This window comes from Piliocolobus tephrosceles, chromosome 9, assembly GCF_002776525.5.
Source record: "Piliocolobus tephrosceles isolate RC106 chromosome 9, ASM277652v3, whole genome shotgun sequence".
Taxonomy (NCBI): Eukaryota; Metazoa; Chordata; class Mammalia; order Primates; family Cercopithecidae; genus Piliocolobus; species Piliocolobus tephrosceles.
The window spans coordinates 95,930,363-95,956,801 of record NC_045442.1 but is presented as its reverse complement, the minus strand read 5'-3'; the positions used below and the strand labels follow the sequence as shown (position 1 = coordinate 95,956,801).

General features: G+C 41.2%; 1 protein-coding gene across 2 annotated transcripts in view; it reads left to right on the top strand.

The window, feature by feature from the left end:
- Window positions 1-26,439, top strand: part of CCNY (cyclin Y) — a 237,003-nt gene that overhangs the window by 196,110 nt on the left and 14,454 nt on the right. For both annotated transcript variants that reach the window (XM_023218194.2, XM_023218193.3), the window contains exon 8: window positions 21,961-22,127. In XM_023218194.2, coding sequence (XP_023073962.1) covers window positions 21,961-22,127 — 167 coding nt within the window. The remainder of the gene's footprint in view (window positions 1-21,960; window positions 22,128-26,439) is intronic.

Genomic DNA, 26,439 nt, shown 5'->3' with positions numbered 1-26,439 from the left:
GGTCTTAATGTGCAGGTCGGCTTTCTTGCTTCGGATGGGATGTGACAGGACAGTATGAATAGCTTTTCCCACCCTAGCTTCATCGCCTCTCTGTTTAAGGCCACACACCCTCTAACTCAGTCTCCTCTTTCAATTTTGGAGGCCCCAGTTCCTTTGGGGTCAGATGTTCATGTGTAGAAAAATCAGTCATGACAAGAGCTGAAGGAGCTTGGTCCTGCTCTTTTTTCTCACTTTGCACTCTCCTCTATTCAGAACCTATAGTGGTTCCCATCTTCCTCAGACAGAGGAAAACACAAAGGCCTTACGTGACTGACGGGGCTCAGCAAGATTAAGCCTCCCTTTCATCTCTGTCCAGCTGCCTCCACTCTCCTCAGTGTCATGCTGCAGCCACTTTGTTCTCTGAAAGTACCAGACACACACCTGCCTCGGGACTTCTGCACCCAGCCCCCTTGGCACCCAGCCCCCTCTGACCCAGGCGTGCTTGAGATGCGTCCTGCCCTCCTCCTCCTCATCTTTGCTCAAAGGGTGCATCAGGGAGCTGCTGCCTGGCTACCATATCTGAAGGTGCAGCCTCCCTCCTGCGCCGCACTCCCTGCTCATCACTTCCTGCTTTTTCTCCACGTGCTTATCACCTGTCAGCATGCTTTAGGTTGAAGTCATTAATTTTATTATTTTGTCAGTAAGCCCCATGAGTAAGAAATGTTTTGTCTTTTTGTCCATTTGGTTCACTACAATATGACCAACATCTGGAACGCAGCCCAGCTTATAATAAATGCTCAGTAAGTATTTGTTGAACATGTAGTGAGCACAGGAATAACTGCCTACTGGCTGAAGTACATGGTAGTGATGTGCCTGAAATATAAGGAGCATTTAATACCTATTCATTATCTTCCCCTGCCCCAGTAGCTTTAGAACATTTGACACATATTCTGTCATTTCATTGCTTAAGCGTTTTTTTTTTTTTTTTTTTGAGATGGAGTCTCACTTTGTTGCTCAGGCTGGAGTACAGTAGCACAATCTCAGCTCACTGCACCCTCCACCTCCTGGGTTCAAACGATTCTCCTGCCTCAGCCTTCTGAGTAGCTGGGATTGCAGGCTTGTGCCACCATGTCCTGCTAAGTTTTTTGGATTTTTAGTAGAGATGGGGGTTTCACCATGTTGGCCAGGCTGGTCACTCCTGGCCTCAAGTGATCTGCCCATCTCAGCCTCCCAAAATTTTGGGATTACAGGCATGTGCCACTACACCCGGCCCTGCTTAAGCTTTCTGAAGGGTCAGAGGCAAACTTCAGTTTCAGGGACATCACTCAGCTGAACCTTGATTGAGCATTCCATGTGAGGTTAGTTCTGTCTGCAGAACCACAGCAATAGAAGAGGGAGAAAGAGGAGGTTGGTGATTGATGGGGGGATTCAGGCATAAGGGAAGGGGGCCCAAGAAGAGACGGAGGTGGCAGAGTGACAGCTGACCAGACAAGAGGGGGTGCGGTCCCTTTCTTTATTCCCTATTTTTTAATAGCTTTATTGATACATATTTTATATACCATTACAATTCAGCCATTTAAAGTGAGCATTTTAGTGGGTTTTAATACATTGTACAACCATCACTCCAACCTAGTTTCAGAATATTCCCTTCACCCCATAGAGAAACCCCTTACCCTGTGGCATTCACTCCACATTCTTAGCCTCCACCCAGGCCCAGGAAACCACTAATCAAATTTCTGTGTCATTTGCCTATTCTGAACATTTCATATAAATAGTATCTCATATGATAGTTCATGACTGGCTTCTTTTACTTAGCATATGTTTTCGGGATTCATCCACATTGTAGCATGTATAGTATGTCCTTTATTGCAAATAATGTTCCATTGAATGGAGATATATATATATGAGGCTATATATGACTATGAGACATATATATGACATATATGACTATGAGACACATATATGACTATATATTACTATATATGAGACATATATATGACTATATATATATATATGCCACAGCCCCAATCCCTGTTGGAGTGAACAAAGGAGGATGAACGCAAGAATAAGACAAAGACAAAAGAATCTATTTGGAAGACGGGGTCAGGGGCCTCCTTGCTTTTAGTGAACAAGGACCCTAAGCTTCTCTAGCCCTTTATTGAGTATAGTATTTGTAGTATAATATTTATAGTATTTATTGAGTAAAGGAGATAGGGAGAAGGGGGTGTTTGTCAGTCAGCTGCTTGACTTAGTGCAGGCCTGCGCAGCAGCATTCTCTGAACAGTAGTCTCCAGATGTTCCAGTAGATAACCTCAGGGAGCACGGCGCCAGGGAGTTATTGCTATCAGCAAACCTTCTGGTGGCAGGCACAGTTGTGAGTTTGCCCACATCCTGCATTCATGGTGAACAGTTTGCTATATGATCATATAACCTCCAGTGGAATGCTGAGTTGGTCACAACCCACAGGCTTTCGGCACTATATGTATATGTATATGTATATGTATATGTATATGTATATGTATATGTATGAGAGAGAGTGAGTGTTGGCCCTCCTTGTATAAGGGTTTTGCACCTGAAGGTTCAACCAACTGCAAATTGAAGATGTGGTTAGGCCTGTGATGGTTGTATCTGTGCTGAACATGTACAGACTTTTTCTTCTTGTCATTATTCCCTAAACAACAGTATAACAATGATTTACCTAGCATTTACATTGTATTAGGTATTATAAGTCATGTAGAGATATACAAGATGATATGCACAGATTATACGAAAATGACTATGCCATTTTATTTCAGGGACTTGAGCATCCTCAGATTTCAATATCCACAGGGGGCCCTGGAACCAACCTTCCACAGATGCTGAGGGTGGCTGTACTTTATTTTGTTTACTCATTCATCAGTTGGTGGACATTTAACTTGTTTCTGCTTTGTGGCTCTTATGAATACTGCTGCTGTGAACCTAAGTTTGTGGTAAGATTTATATAAGTTTATGATGTAGTTTGGCTGTGTTGCCACCCAAATGTCATCTTGAATTGTATGTCCCATAACTCCCATTATTGTGGGAGGGACCTGGTGGGAGATAACTGGAACATGGTAGCAGTTTCCCTCATACTGTTCTCGTGGTAACAAATAAGTCTTACGAGATCTGTTAGGTTTATCAGGGGTTTCTGTTTTTGCCTCCTCCTTATTTTCTCTTGCTGGCACCATGTGAGAAGTGCCTTTCACTCTCCACCATGATTCTGAGGCCTCCCCAGCCATGTGGAATTGTAAGTCCAATTAAACCTCCTTTTTTTCCAGTCTCGGGTATGTCTTTATCATCAGTGTGAAAACGGACTGATACAGTAAATTGGTACCGGTAGAGTGGGGTGCTGCTGAAGATACCCAAAAATATGTAAGTGACTTTAGAACTGGGTAACAGGCAGAGATTGGAACAGTTTGAAAGGCTCAGAAGAACACAGGAAAATGTGGGAAAATTTGGAACTTCCTAGAGACTTGTTGAATGGCTTTGCCCAAAGTAGTGATAGCGATATGGAAAATAAGGTTCAGGCTAAGGTGGCCTCAGATAGAGATGAGGAACTGGGGAACTGGAGCAAAGGTGACTCTTGTTGTTTTATCAAAGAAACTGGTGGCATTTTGCCCCTGCAATAGAGATTTGTGGAACTTTGAACTTGAGAGGGATGATTTAGGGTATCTGTTGGAAGAAATTTCTAAGCAGCAAAGCATTCAAGAGGTGACTTGGGTGCTGTTAAAGGCATTCAGTTTTATAAGGGAAGCAGAGCATGAAAGTTCACAAAATTTGCAGCCTGACAGTCTGATAGAGAAGAAACACCCATTATCTGAGGAGAAATTCATGCAGACTGCAGAAATTTGCAGGAGAGAATGTTAATCCCCAAGACAATGGGGAAAATGTCTCCAGGGCATGTTAGAGGTCTTCAGGGCAACCCCTTCCATCACAGGCCTGGAGGTCTTGGAGAAAATGGTTTCGTAGACTAGGCCCAGAGTTCCTGTGCTGTGTGCAGTCTAGGCACTTGCTGCCCTGTGTCCCAGCCACTCCAGTTATAACTAAAAGGGGCCAAGGCACAGCTCAGGCTGTTGCTTCAGAGGGTGGAAGCCCAAGCCTTGGCAGCTTCTGTGTGGCATTGAGCCTGTGGGTGTCCAGAAGTCAAGAATTGAGGTTTGCCTAGATTTCAGATGTATGGAAATGCCTGGATGCCCAGGCAAAAGTTTGCTTCAGGGGCGGGGCCTTCGTGGAGAACCTCTGCTAGGACTATGTGGAAGGGAAATGTCGGGTCAGAGCCCTCACACGGAGTCCCTGCTGGGGCACTGCCTAGTGGAGCTGTGAGAAGAGCTACCCCAGAATGGTAGATCCACCAGCAGCTTGTACCATGCACCTGGAAAAATTGCAGACACTCAAAACCAGCCTGTGAAAGCAGCCAGGACGGGAGCTATTCCTTGTAAAACCACAGGGGTGGAGCTGCCCCAAGACCATGGGAACCCACCTTTTGGATCAGCGTGATCTGGAATCAAAGGAGATCATTTTAGAGCTTTAAAATTTGACTGCTCTGCTGGATTTCGGGCTTGCTTGGGCCCTATAACGTCTTTGTTTTGGCCAATTTCTCCCCTTTGGAATGGCTGTATTTACCTGTTACCTGTACCCCCATTGTATCTAGGAAGTAACTAGCTTGCTTTTGATTTTTCAGGCTCATAGGTGGAAGGGACTTGCCTTGTCTCAGATGAGACTTTGGACTGTGGATTTTTGAGTTAATGCTGAAATGAGGGACTGTTAGGAAGGCATGATTGGTTTTGAAATGTGAGGACGTGAGATTTGGGAGGGGCCAGGGGTGGAATGATGTGGTTTGGCTGTGTTCCCACCAAAATCTCATCTTGAATTGTGTCTCCCATGATTCCCATTGTTGTGGGAGACACCTGGTGGGAGATAATTGAATCATGGCACCCGTTTCCCCCATACTGTTCTCGTGGTAGTGAATAAGCCTTATGAGATCTGATGGTTTGATAAGGGGAAGCCCCTTTCGCTTGGCTGTCATTCTCTCTTTGCCTGCTGCCATCCGTGTAAGACGTGACTTGCTCCTCCTTGACTTCCGCCATGATTGTGAGACTTCCTCAGCCATGTGGAACCATAAGTTCAATTAAACTAAACCATCTTTCTTTCTTTCTTTTTTTTTTTTTTATTATACTTTAAGTTCTAGGGTACATGTGCATAACGTGCAGGTTTGTTACATATGTATGCTTGTGCCATGTTGGTGTGCTGCACCCATCAACTCGTCAGCACCCATCAATTCGTCATTTATATCAGGTATAACTCCCAATGCAATCCCTCCCCCCTCCCCCTCCCCACAATAGGCCCCGGTGTGTGATGTTCCCCTTCCTGTGCCCAAGTGTTCTCATTGTTCAATTCCCACCTATGAGTGAGAACATGCAGTGTTCGGTTTTCTGTTCTTGTGGTAGTTTGCTAAGAATGATGGTTTCCAGCTGCATCCATGTCCCTACAAAGGACACAAACTCATCCTTTTTCATGGCTGCATAGTATTCCATGGTGTATATGTGCCACATTTTCTTAATCCAGTCTGTCACTGATGGACATTTGGGTTGATTCCAAGTCTTTGCTATTGTGAATAGTGCTGCAATAAACATACCTGTGCATGTGTCTTTATAGCAGCATGATTTATTATCCTTTGGGTATATACCCAGTAGTGGGATGGCTGGGTCATATGGTACATCTAGTTCTAGATCCTTGAGGAATTGCCATACTGTTTTCCATAATGTTTGAACTAGTTTACAGTCCCACCAACAGTGTAAAAGTGTTCCTATTTCTCCACATCCTCTCCAGCATCTGTTGTTTCCTGACTTTTTAATGATTGCCATTCTAACTGGTGTGAGATGATATCTCATTGTGGTTTTGATTTGCATTTCTCTGATGGCCAGTGATGATGAGCATTTTTTCATGTGTCTGTTGGCTGTGTGAATGTCTTCTTTTGAGAAATGTCTGTTCATATCCTTTGCCCACTTTTGGATGGGGTTGTTTGTTTTTTTCTTGTAAATTTGTTTGAGTTCTTTGTAGGTTCTGGATATTAGCCCTTTGTCAGATGAGTAGATTGCAAAAATTTTCTCCCATTCTGTAGGTTGCCTGTTCACTCTGATGGTAGTTTCTTTTGCTGTGCAGAAGCTCTTTAGTTTAATTACATCCCATTTGTCAATTTTGGCTTTTGTTGCCGTTGCTTCTGGTGTTATAGACATGAAGTCCTTGCCCATGCCTATGTCCTGAATGGTACTACCTAGGTTTTCTTCTAGGGTTTTTATGGTATTAGGTCTAACATTTAAGTCTCTAATCCATCTTGAATTAATTTTCGTATAAGGAGTAAGGAAAGGATCCAGTTTCAGCTTTCTACTTATGGCTAGCCAATTTTCCTAGCCCCATTTATTAAATAGGGAATCCTTTCCCCATTTCTTGTTTCTCTCAGGTTTGTCAAAGATCAGATGGCTGTAGATGTGTGGTATTATTTTTGAGGACTCTGTTCTGTTCCATTGGTCTCTATCTCTGTTTTGGTACCAGTACCATGCTGTTTTGGTTACTGTAGCCTTGTAGTATAGTTTGAAGTCAGGTAGCGTGATGCCTCCAGCTTTGTTCTTTTGACTTAGGATTGTCTTGGCAATGCGGGCTCTTTTTTGGTTCCATATGAACTTTAAAGCAGTTTTTTCCAATTCTGTGAAGAAAGTCACTGGTAGCTTGATGGGGATGGCATTGAATCCATAAATAACCTTGGGCAGTATGGCCATTTTCACGATATTGATTCTTCCTATCCATGAGCATGGTATGTTCTTCCATTTGTTTGTGTCCTCTTTTATTTCACTGAGCAGTGGTTTGTAGTTCTCCTTGAAGAGGTCCTTTACATCCCTTGTAAGTTGGATTCCTAGGTATTTTATTCTCTTTGAAGCAATTGTGAATGGAAGTTCATTCATGATTTGGCTCTCTGCTTGTCTGTTACTGGTGTATAAGAATGCTTGTGATTTTTGCACATTAATTTTGTATCCTGAGACTTTGCTGAAGTTGCTTCTCAGCTTAAGGAGATTTTGGGCTGAGACAATGGGGTTTTCTAAAAATACAATCATGTCATCTGCAAACAGGGACAATTTGACTTCTTCTTTTCCTAACTGGATACCCTTGATTTCTTTCTCTTGCCTGATTGCCCTAGCCAGAACTTCCAACACGATGTTGAATAGGAGTGGTGAGAGAGGGCATCCCTGTCTTGTGCCAGTTTTCAAAGGGAATTTTTCCAGTTTTTGCCCATTCAGTATGATATTGGCTGTGGGTTTGTCATAAATAGCTCTTATTATTTTGAGGTACGTTCCGTGAATACCGAATTTATTGAGCGTTTTTAGCATGAAGGGCTGTTGAATTTTGTCAAAAGCCTTTTCTGCATCTATTGAGATAATCATGTGGTTCTTGTCTTTGGTTCTGTTTATATGCTGGATGACGTTGATTGATTTGCGAATGTTGAACCAGCCTTGCATCCCAGGGATGAAGCCCACTTGATCATGGTGGATAAGCTTTTTGATGTGCTCCTGAATCCGTTTTGCCAGTATTTTATTGAGGATTTTTGCATCGATGTTCATCAGGGATATTGGTCTAAAATTTTCTTTTTTTGTTGTGTCTCTGCTAGGCTTTGGTATCAGGATGATGTTGGCCTCATAAAATGAGTCAGGGAGGATTCCCTCTTTTTCTGTTGATTGGAATAGTTTCAGAGGGAATCGTAACCAGCTCCTCCTTGTACCTCTGGTAGAATTCATCTGTGAATCCATCTGGTCCTGGACTTTTTTTGGTTGGTAGGCTATTAATTATTGCCTCAATTTCAGATCCTGCTATTGGTCTATTCAGGGATTCAACTTCTTCCTGGTTTAGTCTTGGGAGAGTGTAAGTGTCCAGGATATTATCCATTTCTTCTAGATTTTCTAGTTTATTTGTGTAGAGGTGTTTATAGTATTCTCTGATGGTGGTTTGTATTTCTGTGGGGTCAGTGGTGATGTCCCCTTTATCATTTTTTATTGCGTCTATTTGATTCCTCTCTCTTTTCTTCTTTATTAGTCTTGCTAGCGGTCTGTCAATTTTGTTGATTTTTTCAAAAAACCAACTCCTGGATTCATTGATTTTTTGGAGGGTTTTTTGTGTCTCTATTTCCTTCAGTTCTGCTCTGATCTTAGTTATTTCTTGCCTTCTGCTAGCTTTTGAATGTGTTTGCTCTTGCTTCTCCAGTTCTTTTAATTGTGATGTTAGAGTGTCAATTTTAGATCTTTCCAGCTTTCTCTTGTGGGCATTTAGTGCTATAAATTTCCCTCTACACACTGCTTTAAATGTGTCCCAGAGATTCTGGTATGTTGTATCTTTGTTCTCATTGGTTTCAAAGAACATCTTTATTTCTGCCTTCATTTCATTATGTACCCAGTAGTCATTCAGGAGCAGGTTGTTCAGTTTCCATGTAGTTGAGCAAACCTTCTTTCTTTTGTAGATTGCCCAGTCTCAGGTATGTCTTTATCAGCAGCATGAAAATGAACTGATACAGTTTATATGTGGGCATATGTCTTCATTTCTCTTGGTATATATCTAGAAGTAGAATTGCTGGGTCATATGGTGACTCTGTTTTGAGGAACAGCAGATTGACTGTTTTTCAAAGTGACTGCACAATTTCAGATTTCCTTTGGCAACATAATGAGATTTTCAGTTTCTCCACATCACATCCTTGTGAATGCTTTTTAGTGTCTGTCTTTTTCATGTTAGGCATTCTAGTGGGTTTGAAGGGTTAGCTCATTGTTTTTATTTGCATTTCCCTGAGGATTAATGACAGTTGAGCATCTTTGCATGTGTTTATTGACCACTTGTATGTTTTCTTTGGAGAGGTATCTATTTACATTCTTTGCCCATTTAAAAAAGGGTTTGTCTTTTGGTTGTTGAGTTGCAGGAGTTCTTTATATGTTCTGGATACAAGTCCTTTGTCAGGTATATGATTCACACACATTTTCTCGTCTGTTTTGTCCTTTCTTTTTTGTGATGGTATATTTTGAAACTTAGGTTTTTATTTTCACGAAGCCCAGTGTATTTCTTTTGTCACTTGTGCTTATCTAAGAATCATTGCATAACCCATGATCATGATGATTTACCCCTATATCTTCCTTTAGGAGTTTTATAAATTTAGCTCTTATATTTAGGTCCATCATTCATTTTGAGCTCGTTTTTGTGAGTTAGGGGTCCACTTTCATTCTTGTGCATTTGGATATCCAGTTTTCCCAGTGCCTTTATCCTTTCCCCATTGAACTGTCTTGTCACCCTTGTCACAAATCACTTGACCATAAACATGAAAGTTTATTTCTGGGTTTTCAGTTTTGTTCCGTTGATCTTTATGTATATCTTTATATCAGTACTACACTGTCTTGAGTACCATAGATTTGAAGTTGAAATCAGAACGTATGAGTTTCCAACTTTGTTTTTCTCTCTCAATGTTGTTTTGGCCATGCCATTCGTGATCCTTGCATTTCCCAATGAACATTAGAATTAGCTTGTCAATTTCTGTCAGCACCCATCACCCCAAAATTTTGGGATTTTAGTAGGAATTGCATTGATACATTGTAGATCAGTTTGGGAAGTATTGTGGTCTTAGCAGTATTAAGCATTCATATATCTTCTAACATGGAATATCTTTCTATTTATTTAGATTTTCTTTCATTTTGTCAACATTTTTCTATAGTTTTCAGTATACAAATCTTATATTTCTTTTGTTAAATTTATTCCTAGGGACTGGGCGCGGTGGCTCACACCTGTAATCCCAGCAGTTTGGGAGGCCAAGGAGGGCGGGTCATGAGGTCAAGAGATCGAGACCATCCTGGCCAACATGGTGAAACCCCATCTCTACTAAACACACAAAAATTAGCTGGGTGTGGTGACATGCACCTGTAGTCCCAGCTACTCAGGAGGCTGAGGCAGGAGAATCGCTTGAACCCAGAAGGCGGAGGTTGCAGTGGCAGAGATTTCAGTGAGCTGAGATTGTGCCACTGCACTCCAGCCTGGTGACAGAGTGAGACTCAGCCTCAAAAAAAAAAAAAAAAAAAAAAGATTCATAGGTATTTAATTCTTTTTCATGCTGTTATTAACTCAATTGTTTTCTTAATTTCATTTTTGGTGGTTTATTGCTAGACTATAGAAATGTAATTTATATTTGTAGATCTTGTATGCTGCCACGTTGCTGAATTCTTTTACTCTAATAATTTTTTTAGTAGATTCTTTAGAATGTTACATGGGAAGATCACCTGCAAATAGAGATCATTTTACTTCTTCCTTTTCGTTATGGAATGCCTTTTATTTCGTTTTCTTGCCTAGTTGCCACAGTTAGTACCTCTAGTACAGTGTTGAATAGAAGTATCATGAGTGCACATCCTTGTCTTGTCATTGGTATTAGGGGTGAAGCTTTCCATTCTTCTCAATTAAATGTGCTGTGTGGTGTGAGTTTTTTGTAGATGTCCTTTATCAGATTGAGGAAGTTTTCTTGTATTCCTAATTTGTGTAGTGCTTTTATTTTGAAAGGGTATTAGATTCTGTTAAATGCTTTTTCTGCATCTATCGTGATTGATTGTGTAGTTTTTATCTTTTGTTCTATTAATATGTTAACCCTGCATTCCTGGGATAATTCCCAGTTAGTCACAGTATATAATTCTTTTTATATGTTGCTGAACTCAGTTTGCTAGTCTTTTGTTGATAATTACATCCATATTTGTAAGGAATTTGGTCTATGGTTTTCTTGTGATGTCTTTGGTTTTGGTATCAGGGTAACACTAGCCTCATAGAACGAATTGAGAAATATTCCTTCTACTTTTTTTTTTTTGAAGAGTTTGTCAAGGGTTGGTATTCTTATTTGAATGTTTGGTAGAATTTACCACTGAAGCCATGTTGGTCAGGGTTTTTCTCTTTTGGAAGTTTCTACGTTACTAATCAGTCTCCTTGCTTATTTCTTGTAGGTCTATTCAGGTTATCTCTTCTTGAGTCAGTTGCAGTAGTTTGTTTTTCTAGGAATTTGTCCATTTCATCAGCATTACCCAATTTGTTGTCATGCAGTTGTTCCACAGTATTGTTTTGTAATTCTTTTTATTTCTGTAAAGTCTATAATGTCCTCTGTTTTGCTTCTGATTTTACTCATTTGAGCCATCTCTCTTTTTCTTGGTTGGTCTACCTTCAGGTTTTTCAATTTTGTTGTTTTTTTCCAAGGAATCAACTTTCAGTTTTATTGATTTTCTCTCTTGTTTTAATATTTCTATTTCATTTCTTTCCACTTCAATCTCGATTACTTCCTTCTACTTTAGTTTCAGTTTGCTCTTCTTCTAGTTGCTTAATATGGAAAGTTAGGTTATTGATTTGAGTTTTTTTCTTTAATACAGGCATCTACAGTTATGAATTTCTAAGCTTTAGTTGCATTGCAAAAGGTTTGCTGGGTTATACTTTAATTTCCATAGATGTATTTTTTTAAATAAACTTTTGTTTTAGATTAGTTTTAGATTTACATAAAAATTGTGAAGAAAACAGAGTTCCTGTAAAGCCCACATCCAGTTTGTTTTTAACATCTATAATATTATAAAATTGTATGATATAATGTACATAATTTAGTATCTTAGTGTGATCTATTTGTTACACTTAATGAACTGATACTGATATATTATTATTCTAGCTATTATTTTTGAGATGGATATCATTCTGTTGCCCTGGCTAGAGTGCATTGGCACCATTCATGGCTCTCTGCAGCCTCAAACTCCTGTGCTCAAGTGATCCTGTCCCTGCAGCCTCCTGAGTAGCTGGACCTACAGCCATGCACCTTCATACTCGCTTAACTTTTAAAGAGACTGGGGCTTGCTGCATTGCCCAGGCTGGCTTTGAACTTCTGTCTTCAAGTGACTCTTCCTCTTCGGCCTCCCTGAGTGCTAGGATTGCAGGTGTGAGCCACCATACCTGCCCATATATTATTATTATTATTATTAACTGAAGTTCATTTTTACTCCAGTTTACTTAGTTTTTACCCAGCATCCCTTTTCTTCTTTAGGATCCCATCCGGGACACCATATTGTATCTAGTTGTTGTGTCTCCCTAGTCTCCTCTTGGCTGTGATAGTTTCTCAGGCTTTCCTTGTTTTTGACGATCTTGACAGTTTTGAGGAGTGCTAGCTAGTTTTTTTTTTTGTAGAATGTCCCTAACTTGGGATTTGTGTGATATTTTTCTCATGATTCGACTGGGATTTTATGTTTTTTTGGAGGAAGATAACAAAGGTAAAGCATCATTTTTATCACATCACATCAAGGGTACATAAGGTCAACATGACTTATGACTATTGATGATAACCTTGATACCTGGCTGAGGTTGTGTTTGTCAGGTTTCTGTGCTTTGTAGCCACTCTTTTTCTCCACTTTCTGTACTGTGTATCCTTGGAATGAGGTCACTCTCTACAACCCACACTTAAGCAGGCGGTTGTGCTCCACCTCCCTAGGTGATGCATTCTAAGAAGAGTGCTTGTTATATCAGCCTGTCAGGATGATTGGTCATGCCAAGTGGGGTTGGGTCTCAGCCTGAGGAGTTCTTGGCAGGGCCCAGCCATTGCTGCATGGCTGTCCGATGCCTGCCATTCAACCCCTGAACTGCAGCCTCTAAATAAATCCCTTCTCAGAATCTGGTGCTCTGATGGTGAAGTGACTGTGTAATTAATTGAGTCTGGCCCTGAAAGACTTCTTTTATGGGTCACTTTTAATAGATTCTGAGGAATTCAAAAGCTGTTATTCAGGTGGCATCTATTCAGTGATGAGTCCAGACATCTTATTCAGTTGTTCCTCCAATTGCTAGCAAATAATAAGTGGTAGTCAAGTCACTAGTTACCTAAACTTAGTGACAGGGAGTCTAAGAGTTGCCATGCTTATGCAAATTCAGTAAAGTTAAAGGCAGGTGCAATGCAAATTATGTTCATCTTAGTGCACACTACTGCCCAAGATTTCATAAACAGATATCTCAACTTGCTACATCTATTCTTTTCCATCTGTTTCATTTTTTAAAAATTTCAGTAAAGAATGCTGTTCATAATCTTGTATATTTGTTTAAAAACCCACTGATCGGGTACAGCCTGGCATTTGTAAAATGCTGTGTGTGTTGGGAGTCCCCAAGACCACCCCAGGTTTGATCATTTACTAGCAGGACTTACAGGACCCAGCATATAGTTCTACAGCTATGACTTATTATAATGTCCGGGTATAATGCAAAATCAGCAAAAAGGGGAGGGCCCGTGAGGCAAAGTCTGGAGGAAAAATAGTCCTCTCCCAGTGGAGTGATACAGGTCACACTTGATCCCCCAGCAGTGAGTTGTAACAATACAGTCATGTGCCACATAATGGTGTTTCAGTCAACGATGGACCACATATATGACATTTGTCCAGAAGATTATAGTGGAGCTCAGAAATTCCTATCGCTTAGTGACATCATAACATCCTAGTGCATCCTAGGCGTCAGGTGTTTGTGGCGATGCTGATGTAAGCAAACCTGTGCTGTCAGACATGTAAAAGTCTAGCATGTGCATGGTACATGTAATACTTGATAATAAACGACTCTGTTACTGTTTTATGTGTTTACTATACTATACTTTTTATTGTTACTTTAGAGTGTACCCCTTCTACTTATTTAAAAAAAAAGAAGTTAACAGTGAAACAGCCTCAGGCAGGTCCTTCTGGAGGTGTTCTGGACCACTGCTTAGTGTGTATTACTGCCTCTGAAGACCTGGGAGTGGGGCAAGATGTGGAGGCAGAAAACAGCAATATTGATAATCCTCACTCTGTGTAGGTCTAGGCAGATGTGTGTTGATGTCTTAGTTTTTAACAAAAAAGTTTAGAAAGTGAAGAAAAAAAAACCTTAAATATAAAATAGCTTGTAGAATAAGGATATAAAGAGAGAAAATATTTTTGTACAACTGTATAGTGTTTTCAGCTAAGCATTATTACAAAAGAGTCGAAAGTTTAAAATTTTTTTAAAGTTTATAAAGTTGCAGTAAGCTAGGGTTAATTTATTATTACAGAAAATCTTTTTCATAAATTTAATAGAGCCTAAATGTACAGCATTTATCAAATCCACAGTAGTGTACAGTAATGCCCTAGGATTCACATTCACTCACCATTCACTCACTCATCCAGAGCAGCTTCCAGTCCTGCAAGCTCCATTTACCATAAGTGCCCTGTACAGGTGGACCATTTTTATCTTCAATACCATATTTTTACAGTACTTTTTCTTTGTTTAGATATATTTAGATACACAAATACTCACCCTTGTGTTCCAGTTACCTACAGTATTCAGTACAGTCACATGCTGTACAGGTTTGCAGCCTTGGAGCAATAGGTCATACCACACAGCCTTGGTTTGTAGTAGGCCGTAGCACCTGCTTTTGTGTAAGTGCAGTCTATGGTATTCCCACAAGGATTGAATTGCCTAATAAAGCATTTTTCAGAATGTACCCATTGTTAAATGACGTATGACTATACTTCGAAGATGTTGTCCACCAGCAAAGCCCATTAGAGACTCAGTGCCTGAGGTTTGTGAGTGTTGGTCACGCAGACATCCTCTGTTAAGCGCATACCAAAATTCCAGAGTCCCAGAGGGAAAGCAGGCTCAGCATAAACCACCTTGTTTGTACACCTGTGTGCATAGCGAGCTGCTCTTACCTGTCCTGGGAATGCTGGGAGCCCTCCTGAAATGGATGCTCTCAAATGCCAGCTGAGGTCAGCCCCAGAAGCAGCCTGTTCTGAGCATGGCAGTCTCAGGCTTGCTATGTTCACTGTTTGCTGCACTCCGTGCTGTTTTGTTCTTTCTCTTCTGTTTATACATTTTAGGTAGATAATCAGGATCATTTCCTGGGCTGCAAATGCCTCCTTTTAGAGGAAAGAGAGGGTTGTTACTGATGGCAAATGCTAAGTAAGCATGTGTTCATGTGTGTGCATGCATGTCCACTCAGTAACATTTGAAAATCACAGCATGACTACTAATCCTTGCCATGTAGAAATGAGGGGCTGGGGCCTTCCAGTGTTCAAAGAGAAGCTAGAAAACCGGACTTATTTTTGAACATTCCCTGTTGTTAGCTGAGATTTTAAAAAGAATCTCGAAGCCAAACGAAACCTGTCTGTGAGCTACTCCCAGACTGTGGATGGCCAGCTTCGCTTCAGGTGGCAGGGAGCCATCACGATCTTTAGACAGATATTCTGTTAATTCCCTGAGGCTGCCAGAACAATGTACTGCACACTGGGTGGCTTCAGCCCCAGAACTTCATTGTCTCCCAGTCCTGGAGGCCAGAAGTCCAAAATCAAGGCACTGGCCAGATTAGTTCCGAGGGCTGTGAGGGAAGGTTCTGCTCCAGGCGTCTCTCTGTGGTGTGTGGGTGCCCAGCCTCATGCTCACGCTGCGTTCTCCTGTGTGTATGTCTGTCTCCAAGTTTCCCCTTTATGTAAGGGCCCCAATCATATTGTATTAGGTCCCGCCCTAATGACCTCATTTTAACTCCACTACCTCTGTAAAGGCCTTGTCTCCAAATAAGGCCCTATTCTGAGCCACTGGGGGTTAGGACTTCAACATATTCGAAGAGGGGACACAGTGTAACCCATATCCACAGGATACCAACAGAATCATGTGAGATTTTTATTAAGATTTCTCCAGGAATACCAGCAAGGAGGTTATTGCTGTAGGTTAGGGTAAAGATTGTACTTTATGTTAATTTATTAATCTATATTCATAATATAAGTGTATATTCCAGGCTATTGGAAAATCTTCCAGCATCAGGTACAAAAAGAATCCAAATGTGAAACTGGCAGAAATTTTATAAACAGAAAATAATAATTACTCCTTTAAAATAATTTTTTTGGCCACAAAAGTGGTAATTTATGGAGCATTGCTGAATACAGGGAGTTTAGGAAGCTACCCCCATTCCCCCAAAACAGTATGTTTATGAGACAGCGCTCTGGAATTAGGGTGTAATTGAGAATGGAGTGAAGCTACCAATTGACTTCACAGAGTCTTGACCCGTATGATTTCGACCTCAGCTGTATCGTAACATGCTCTAATCATCCAAACCAAACAGCTGAAAGACGGCAGGATTAAAGTCCAGAAGGAAATTATATCTGGTACAGATTCAGAAAATTAACTGGCCTAGTATTATTCTTTAAAATCAGATTGGAATAATTTCAGCATCATTGGGATCTCATTTGCATATATCCTCGATTCCGTGAGTTTTGTTTGATCCCCTCCAAATGCCTCTGAACGGCTTTGTGATGTGCAGTCAGCTGATGCCTCTTTACAGCTCCATAGTTGCTCATTAACCTGTAGTTTCGAGAGAGACTTCTCAGAGTAGTCATTCTCATGAATTAAGTGTGAAAACTTATTTGAGTAAGAGTGACCTCTTAGCAGTGGTCGTGGGATATTGTTTAGGAAAATCAACTGTGTATTATTTTACTTGGCAGAGTTAAAATATCCAAGTGGGAGTTTACTAAAGAAGTTGCAGCTGACTCTTGACTATAGTTGTATTGGCAAGTTTTGCTAAATTAAGTATTTTTAAGTTAAGCTTACCGTGAATGCCTTGTCTCCCAGTATAGCAACTGCTTTCCCTCTGTTACAGGATGTATCATGTTGTCTGATTCCTTCAGTTAGCCGTAATGGAATATCACACCTGGTTCATGACTGGTTTTTCCCCAAACATTAAGTGTTCTCTTAAATATTACCTAATGCAGTTATTAATATTCATCTACTAAGTTAAGTTACAAAGTCAGAAGAAAATGTAGTCAGCTTTTTGTACTGAGCCAGTGAGCACCGACCTCTGTGGAGAGCTTGGGAGGTTTGAGTGCCTCACGTCTGTAAAGAAATGGAGTCTCTGGTATCTGGGTGAAGATTGCGTCACAGTCTTCTTTTTCTGCTGCTTTAACCATCTGGAGGTTTACTTAGGTCCAGCCCCCATTTTCTGCTGTCAGCACAGTGGTATTGCACATTTTCCGGTTGTCTCTTTGTTGGAGAGTGAGAGGAGTTTGTCACTAGCCTTTGTAAAATACACACCCTGGGACCCTGAGGTCAGTGCCAGCTGGAATTCCACTGAGCGTCACCTAGATCTTTACCTGAAGAGTTATGATGTTCACACAGAGGAAAATTACGATCTAAAACATTAGCTTATTCTTTCTGTTTAAACTTAATATAATAAATGAAAATCCCCCAAAATTGATAAGGTTATTGAGCTTTCTTGAGTGACTTACTTTTTTCCACCATGGTTGAGTGAAGGACACTTGGAAACTCCCACAAAGGCCTTTCCAGTGCAGTTACAATGCCGTGCTTTATGACTTCCTGGACGTTATTTGAAAGTCTCTCTGGCTTCCCGTGTGCCCATAGCTGCCGCCTCTGAACTTTGTTGTTCACCACTGCACCTGTCTCACAAGCCAAGGACTCTGTTTCCCTTAATTCACTACGCCTTTGTCAATGCAGTACTCTTTCCTGAATGCCATTATTTGTGGTCATTTTACTAGCAAGTCACTCTCGTATGTAGCACTGCCGACTTCCCTTGGGCTGGAAATCTGTCCTTTCATAGCTCTTTCAGTAGCCTGCTGGAGCCCTGTGTGGATGCAGGCCCCTCGTCATCCCTGCAGGGGACCATGTGTCCATGAAGCATTCAGGGAGCATGCACTGCCGGCCCCTGTGCTAGATGCCGTACATACTGGGGATGAGATGAGGGCTTATCCAGGCTTCCTATCCAGGGAAGTAGGCCCTTACCCTACCCTGGGATAAATGCAGCACTCAGAGCAAGGGGAGGGTCACCCAACTAATTTGGGAAGGTCAAGGTGGACTTTCCCTATAATGGTTTTCTATTTTATTATTAGTATACTTAGAACCTCTTACTACAGCTTATTGGCTGTTTGCCTTGGGATTTCAAACATGTTACTCCACTTGACCCATGAACAACTCCAGGGTTTGAGGCATGGAACCCTGCACAGTTGAAAATCCACATAGAACTTTTGACCCCCCCAAAACTTAATAGCCTACTGTTGACTGAAAGCCTTACCTATAACATAAATATATGATTATTTATTTTGCATGTTATATGTATACTGTACTGTATTCTTACAATGAAGCCAGAGAAAAGACAATGTTAAGAAAATAAGGACAAATATATATATGTGTGTGTGTGTGTGTGTATATATATATATATATATATTTTTTTTTTTTTTGAGATGGAGTCTCACTCTGTCACCCAGGCTGGAGTGCAGTTTCACAGTCTTGGCTCACTACAGCCTTCGCCTCCTGGATTCAAGCAGTTCTCCTGCCTCAGCCTCCCAAGTAGCTGGGACAACAGGCATGTGTACCATGCCCAGCTTATTTTTGTATTTTTAGTAGAGATGGGGTTTCACCATGTTGGCCAGCATGGTCTTGATCTCCTGACCTTGTGATCTGCGCACCTTGGCCTCCCGATGTGCTGGGATTAAAAGTGTGAGCCACCGCACCCAGCCAGGAAAATATATTTCCCATTCATTAAGTGGAAGTGGATCATCATAAAGGTGGTCATCGTGGTTGTTTTCGCATTGAGTAGGCCGAGGAGGGGAGGAGGGATTGGTCTTGCTGCCTCTGGGGCTGTGGAGGCAAAAGAGGTGGAGAAGGTGGAAGGGAGGCAGGAGAGTCAGGTGCATTTGGTATAGCAGTTAACGAAAATATCTGCATATTAGTGGATCCACACAGCTAGAACCTGTGTTGTTCAGAGGTCAACCGTACTTTCTTTTTAGGATTTTTACTTTGTCTTCAGTACGGTGCCCTGATCTAGTCTAAGGAACATCTGATAAGCCATAAAAATCCAAGTTTTTAAGATTTAAAAAATTGCGATTTCATTATTAAAGCACTGAACACAGAACAGTAATCTTTTTAAGCAAGAGAACCATTAGTCATGGATGTTTTCATTCAGCAAACATTTGGGTGCCAAACCCCCCACCCCTCACCACGCCAAAATCCCCATTTCTCTGGAAGAGACCGAGAAGAGTCTGACCTCCCTCTCCCCACCCCACCAGTTTCTCAGGGGCTTCACAACTGTACCTGGCAAAATAAACCACAAGGAAGCTTCTGGTTGTGTTGGGGAGCATTATACCCTCTCATTCTGTCTGTGGTTTAGGGATGAGGGATGGGGGGCTCTGCAGAGGAGCTGGTCAAGCCACGTGACCCTACGCTGCTTGTGACCCTGCGCTGCTCATGGTCCATGACCCTACAGTGCTGGTGACCCTGTGCTGCTCACTGATGGTCTTTTTATCCTTTATCTGCCCAGAGTTTTGCTTCCATTAAGGATTGTTCCTCCATCCCCTTCTTCCACCCTGTCTTCCCTGCCACTGCTTTTGTCCCTCTACCCTTACTCCATTGCCCTTCTCTCACTGGCCTCCTCCCTCCTGAACCCACCATGCCTGCTGCTTCTCCTGCCCCACCACTTGCACAGTCACTGCCTCTAGAATCCTTGATCTTCCAATTTAATGTTTTATTGTGCAAGAGACCCCTTCAGTTTCCTTCTCATATGCCCCATATGATGTTGTAAGCCTAGTTTAGGCACTTGCAAACACAGCTTTGCCTTAGAAGTTCTTTTCCAAACTATTACAAGACTCAACAAGAACACCACATACCAGGTTTTACTCCTCCCTCTCCTTTGCTGCCCCTTCATCCTGTCTCCAGCCCTTAAAATGGAAGGGACCCTCCAGTCTCAGGCCCAGCCTTTTCTTAGTTCTTAAGCCTCCCCCAGGTCCCTTGCCCCTGGCTTTGCTCTGTCTGCCTGTCACAGACTCTCAGACTGGCACCCCAGTGCTGTCTTCTTGGAGCTCCAGACCTGTGTGTTCACTACTTATGTGGCATCCTCTAGGACATTTCAAGACAGAAATCACCCAGAGTTAGGCCTGCGATCTTTTACCAACCTCTTCCTCCCCAGTGCACCCTGTCCCAGAGAACAGCACCTACCTAGCTGTGCAAGCTGGGAGCTGGGGTTCTTCCATAGCAGTCCACCTTCTGTGGTTGTTGCATCCCCTCACAGGCCTTGTGCATTTGCATCCCGTAAGAGGCCTCTCCCAGTCAGTGTTAATTACCCTTTTTCTCAAGAACTTCCTAAACTTCATTAAGATGTCTCAAGAACATCCTAAAGAAGTAACAGGTGTGAATTCTTCCTTTTTAAAACAAAACAACAACAAACCTTTCCCATTCCTTTCGGGAATGTTGGTATCATTTAACTGAAAATAATCGTATTTTATTTATGTATAAATAAATGTGCCTTTTTGCGTTTTGCAATATTTAAGACTTTAATATTTAAGACATTATATACTATGAATAATTATAACATTAATAGGTTTTATCTGCAAGTTCTTAAAGCATAGATGATGTCTGTTTAATTTTGTTTTTTTTTCTGATACATTTTCACTTTGCAGATGCATTTGATAAAAACTAGTAGTTTGATAAAAAATGCATTTGACAAAAAATAGTAGTAGTTTCATAGTTCAGAGAAGTGTTAAGACATACTATCAATAATAAACAGAGTTTTACTATGGAAACTAAAAAAGACATTCTTACCTCATGGCCCAACTTACTGGACTTTGTAGATATTTCTGATGTCTGTCTTCCACCTAAATTCTGTCAGTTTAGAAATCCTGTATTACTTGGTTTTATTTTCCAATCATTTTAATGATTTAAAAATAGGTATATAAAATCATAGTCACAATGATACACGACTTCACACCCATCAGGACGACTATTACCAAAACAAAACAGAAAAATAAGCAGTGTTAGGGAGGATGTGGAGAAATTGGAATCCTTGTGCACTGCCAAAATGTGAAATGGTGCATACTGTGGAAAATGGTATGTCAGCTCCTCAAAAATTGAACATAGGATTACCCTATGATCCAGCAATTCCACCTCTGGGTATGTACCCAAAGGAATTAAAAGCACGGATTCAGACAGATGTTTGTACACCAGGGTTCATAGCTGCATTGTTCACAATAGCCAAACGGAGGAAACAGCTCAAATGTTCATTGACAGATGAATGGATAAACATGATGGGGTATGTGCATACAGTTGAATATTATTCAGTCTTAAAAAGGAAGGAAGTTCTGACCCATGCCACAACATGGGTGAACCTTGAGGACATTACACAAAGTGGTAATAAGCCAGACAGAAAAGGACAAATATTTTATGATTCTACCAATATCATATGCCAAAAATAGTCAGATTCATAGAGACAGATTCATAGAGTATGGTGGTTGCCAGTAGCTGCAGAGAGGGAGGAAGTGGGGAGTTATTATTTAACGGGTGTAGAGTTTCAGTTTGGGAAGATGATAAAGTTCTGGAGATGGTTGGTGGTGATGGTTGCACAGCAGTGTGTCAGGTGAATGTGGTAACCACCACACTGCAGAAACAACACAACAGTGTGAATGTACCTAATGCCGCTGAACTGAAAATGGTTAAATGGTAAATTATACGTTGTGTATATTTTACCATAGTAGTTAAAAGATAGGCTTCACAACTACATGTGTATCTACAGTTACCTCAAAACAAAAAGCTTAATTTTTAAAAACCTACAAACAAACAAAAAAATAAGTGTATTCTCTATCCTTTCTGTTGGAACATTCATTAACATGTATGGATATCACAGTTGACAGAGTGAGAAATTAGCCTGTGCTTCCTGGAATTGGTTCTTCCACAGAGTCTAAGATGCAGCTGCACCCACATTGTCCACTGACGGAGTGGGACTTTTAGCCCATGTTTCATCAGACTCATTGAGCCCTTTGGCCTTTTCAAAATAAATATGATTGGGTGATAAATTCCCATTTAAAGGTGGATATGATACATAATATTTTAGCATTTCTTGAGGTGTGCTGGTGTTTAGGAGAAAACAAATCACTTAGCTCTGGCATTGTCTTGTCTTCCCAGGTGTACCTTGAAAGACTTTTAACATATGCAGAGATAGATATCTGTCCGGCCAACTGGAAGCGGATTGTTTTAGGGGCGATCCTGCTGGCCTCCAAGGTGTGGGATGACCAGGCTGTATGGAATGTGGATTACTGCCAAATCCTGAAAGACATCACGGTGGAGGACATGTGAGTAGGGGGACAGGGGCAGGTGGCCATCAGAGTCTTGGCCAGACCATTTGGAAAGAAAGCTGCCTCCTTTTTTAATGGTCTGTATAGTGCAGAATGAATGCATTTGACTGAATGTCTGTTGTGAGCTGGTACCACGAGGGCATGGCTATGGAATATTACATATGAAAACCTGCATTTCTCATTATGTGGATCATGAACAGGTACTGGCGACACCTCCAGGTTTTGTGAAATTGGTTTACGGAAACTATGTTGTAGGCAAACACTCCTTTAATTAGAAAGGTGTGGTCCAGCACTGATAGCGGCCTGTGATGGTTTATATTTGGGCTTCGTATCTCACTGCAGACTGATCACAGAGAGGTAATGCCCCCATACAATCCTTTGTAGGCAGTAAGCCAATCCAAAAAGCACAAAAGCTAAAATATTTTATATTTTTGTTTAGTTTCACAGAGAAAACATCCACTTCTTTGTCATGTTTTGCAGGCTCAGTTGCCTCAGGTCATCCTTGTGTCCCGGGGCTCCCACTTGCAGCATGAACATGGCTCATGGAGGGGCATCGGCCTTGGGAGGCGTGGGGACTGAGAGCTGTCCATTCCCCTTACTCTTTGGGCAGTGTCAGGGTTTCTCAGATGGGCCAGTCTTTAATTTAAGTGAGGATTATTAGTAGGACACCTGCAGACTCTTGTCTGTGGGGGGAGTGGAGTCTCTATGGACTGGGAATCCAGGAACTGAGTTCAGAGCCCTTGGGGAAGAAGGGATTGTAGAAAACAATCGGCTAGCACTACTTGACTTACAGTTCCTTATGATTTATAGTCACTTCTGACATTATTGTTGCTAAAATTTTTCTCACACGTTTTGTTTGGCAAACCAACTCAAGGTGTCTTTAAGCTGGAGGAGGTTACCAGCTCTGTCCCAGTCTACACCCACATCCCTGCCCCCAGTAATCCTCAGATGCAGGACCTTCCCAGTGCCTGTGACAGCTACCACTGCAGGGGCGTCCCTGGGCTGCAGACTTGTGGGCATGTGGGTTCCGGATTCCGCAGTAGCCTAGGGCCCTCCTTGCCTCCGGTTACTAACTCCCTGGGCACCCATTGTTGTGGTGGCCTTTGAAGTATGCTTATGTTCTTAGGGCATTTGTTGCAGAGCCTATTCCTGCTGCAGACCTATAAAATTTCATCCTGTGTCTGCAGTTCTCTATTACATAAAGTAAGAAACACGTAAAGAAGTTTTTTTTAAAATCAGAACTATATAGTAAGAAAAATAAAATTCTTGACTATATTTCATGGTGAAAGCAGCTACTAAAACAGTTGTCATTCATATCATAAAGGAGGTGGACATTTGGGTGCAAGGTATAAGAAATTCTGGCCTGTTTTCTTTATTAGGGATTATCTTTCCTCAGCTCCTTGGTATCATTTGACACTGACCAGCATGTCACGTGATGACTTCCTGGCTGTCCCCTCCTGTTAGATGGTACATGACCAGTGACTTGGTTTAGGTGGTGCCCAGGTTCTGTGAGAGCACAGAGGGTCCCCCCGCCATGACTAGGTGTGTCCACTTAAAGCCAGAATACCTGATGAAATTAGACTCAGTCTTAAATATTTTGATTTGTATCCTAGCTGTATTTGTAAAAGGAAGTGAGAGACAAACACAAATTACAGATACCACAGAAGCATGAAAACAGAAGAGAACAGAGAAAAATGGTCAGTGAAGAACATTAGAGGTGTGGAGGAGATGCTCTTTGTACTCTTAAGGTTTAATTCACTAAAATGCCAGCAAACTGAATTTTCGTGGAAACTTAGGATCAATGGAAAATCCCCTTAGTTGATTTAAAATTTTGAGGAAATGTTTATAAACTGTTTGTCAGGAGGTACACATTACTCAGTTCATGCACATGTCAGTTGAATCCTCTCAGCACTGCTGTGACATGTGTACTGATGTCCATGTTACAGATCTGGATACTGAGGCCTAGAGAGGGTCAGTAATGTCCCAACAAAAGAACCAAGTGGGGAGGTTAACCCCCAGCTGATGAGGAAAGGCTCACCTTTCTCAATCCCAGTGACCATTATACAGTGGCCAAATGAAAATGATGTGTACTGGTCCCCAGTTACGAAGATGTTTTAATTAAGGGCATGAAACATTCATTTTTACTTTTTCCTGCTCTCCTTAAATAAGAAGATAGGATGGTAAAGGTAATTTGGAATTCTAGGTACTTAGGTTGTATTCATTGAAGGTTTAAATTCAAGTCAGTAAAAACCAATTACCAGGAATTTATAATCACAGTAACAACAAGAGCAGCAGCAGCTATCCTATATTGAGCACTTCCTCGCTCAAAAGAAATGACTTTTCTGTGTTAATTCACATCTCACATTTATACATGAGGCGGTACTATTATTTCCATTTTATAGATGAAAACGAGGCACTGAGATGCCCAGGTCACTTGACTAGTAAGTCAGTCAAAATTTATGTTTCTTCTCTTCTAAGCAATTGGAGCTACAGTTGTTTCATTTATCTAATACTTAATAAAAAAAAAAAAACTATTTTTTGTAAATCAACTCTTTTTCTACACAGAGAAGTTAAAACAGTTGGCCAGTGTTCATTCAGCTGAAATTAACTTAATATCAAGAATTGTTTTGATAATGATAGCCTTAATATCTGTTCTTTTGATGGGCAGTCAATAGCTTAAACAATTACACATTATAATAAGGTTGGATTTTTTTTTCAAGTGCACAATAGTAATAGTTCCTGTACTGAATGAAGCTGCTGCTTTACTCATTAAGATTTTGAAAGAATCAGCACTGTGGTTAGTAGAATAGTAGGATTGATGTTAAAATTCTGTTCCGTATTTTGTCCAAAGAAAATTGATCATTTTTTAGCCTGCTTTTCGTCTTTTTTGAAAGTTGTTGGTGCCCAGGCTACCCCATCACCATCTGAGCCACTGGCTGAACCTTAGTGACTCATGCAGCATTTGATCAGTGCCCCGCATGCCTGTAGCTGGGCAGAGGAAGGAGACAATCAGGAAGCCCTGATGTTTCTAAAAGGTCTGACCATAAATAGTTCTCCTGAAGAAACTCTGGAGTGCCACCTTTTTCCACTGCCCTCTGCCAGACTGGAGAACAGATCATGGGGAGATGCAGCTCAGGCACCCTGTGCTCATCTGCTTTCCTTGCAGAGCTCTGAGGACTGAAGGCCCAGAGTAGGCAAAGTTGTAACCCAACCAGACTGAGTCCTTGCATGTTCAGATTCTTGCATATTTTATTCTACTGTTGGTTTTGAGAGCCACTGTGGTCCATCTACAATATATTGTTTACTCTTTGGTTATATGATCAACAAACTATAAGACTCTATATGTTCTCCGTAGAAACGCTGATCAAACAGTCACATATATGGATATTTGGGGAGGGATAGACATGTTTTCCCCCTGCCAGAAGATGGGAGGGAGCATGGAGCTTCCTTCTGATAGGGGTGATAGCCGAAAGGATCCTCTGAACCACACATTTACAGTTCCTGATTATGCAGAGGTACTTGGCACAGTTGTGTCTCCATTTCTTTCTGGAGGTGCCAGCCAGTGACCACAATAGCGGAGGTCTTTATACATTTTGGCCTGTTTATCCCTAGAAGAAGTTTGAAAAATTTTATATACCCACTACATTTTTTAAAAAAAAAAAAGACAGAGTTTCACTCTTGTGCCCAGGTCAGAGTCCGATGGAGTGATCTCGGCTCACTGCAACCTCTGCTTCCCGGGTCAAGTGAGTCTCCTCAGCCTCCTGAGTAGCTGGGATTACAGGCACCTGCCATTAGTCCTGACTAATTTTTGGTATTTTTAGTACAGACGGGTTTCACCATGTTGGCCAGGCTGGTCTCAAACTCCTGACTTCAGGTGATCTGCCCGCCTCGGCCTTTGTAGTTGACATTTGAAAATGTTTATCCCAAGTTTTAGTCATTGTAAAGGATGTTATTTGCAATATATTTTATATCGTAGGATTTTAAAGTTAAAAGTATACATTGGAGACTGAATATACCAGAGTAATATGAAACTCACAATTACCCATTTTCTTAGAGGTGAAAATTTTACATTGTTCCTTTTTCTCCTTGAACTCATTATTTTCTTTCTAGTTTCCTCACACATTAGCCTCTTCCTCAAAATTCTCTGTATCAAAAATATACATTTAAGTCAAAATTGCAGTAGTGTTTTCTGGATGATAATGTTCTAATTTATTAAAAACACTTTCAGGTCCGAGTTGTCATTAGTACACAGTTGATTAAAATATAGACATACTAAGGCTGGGTGTGGTGGCTCACACCTGTAATCCCA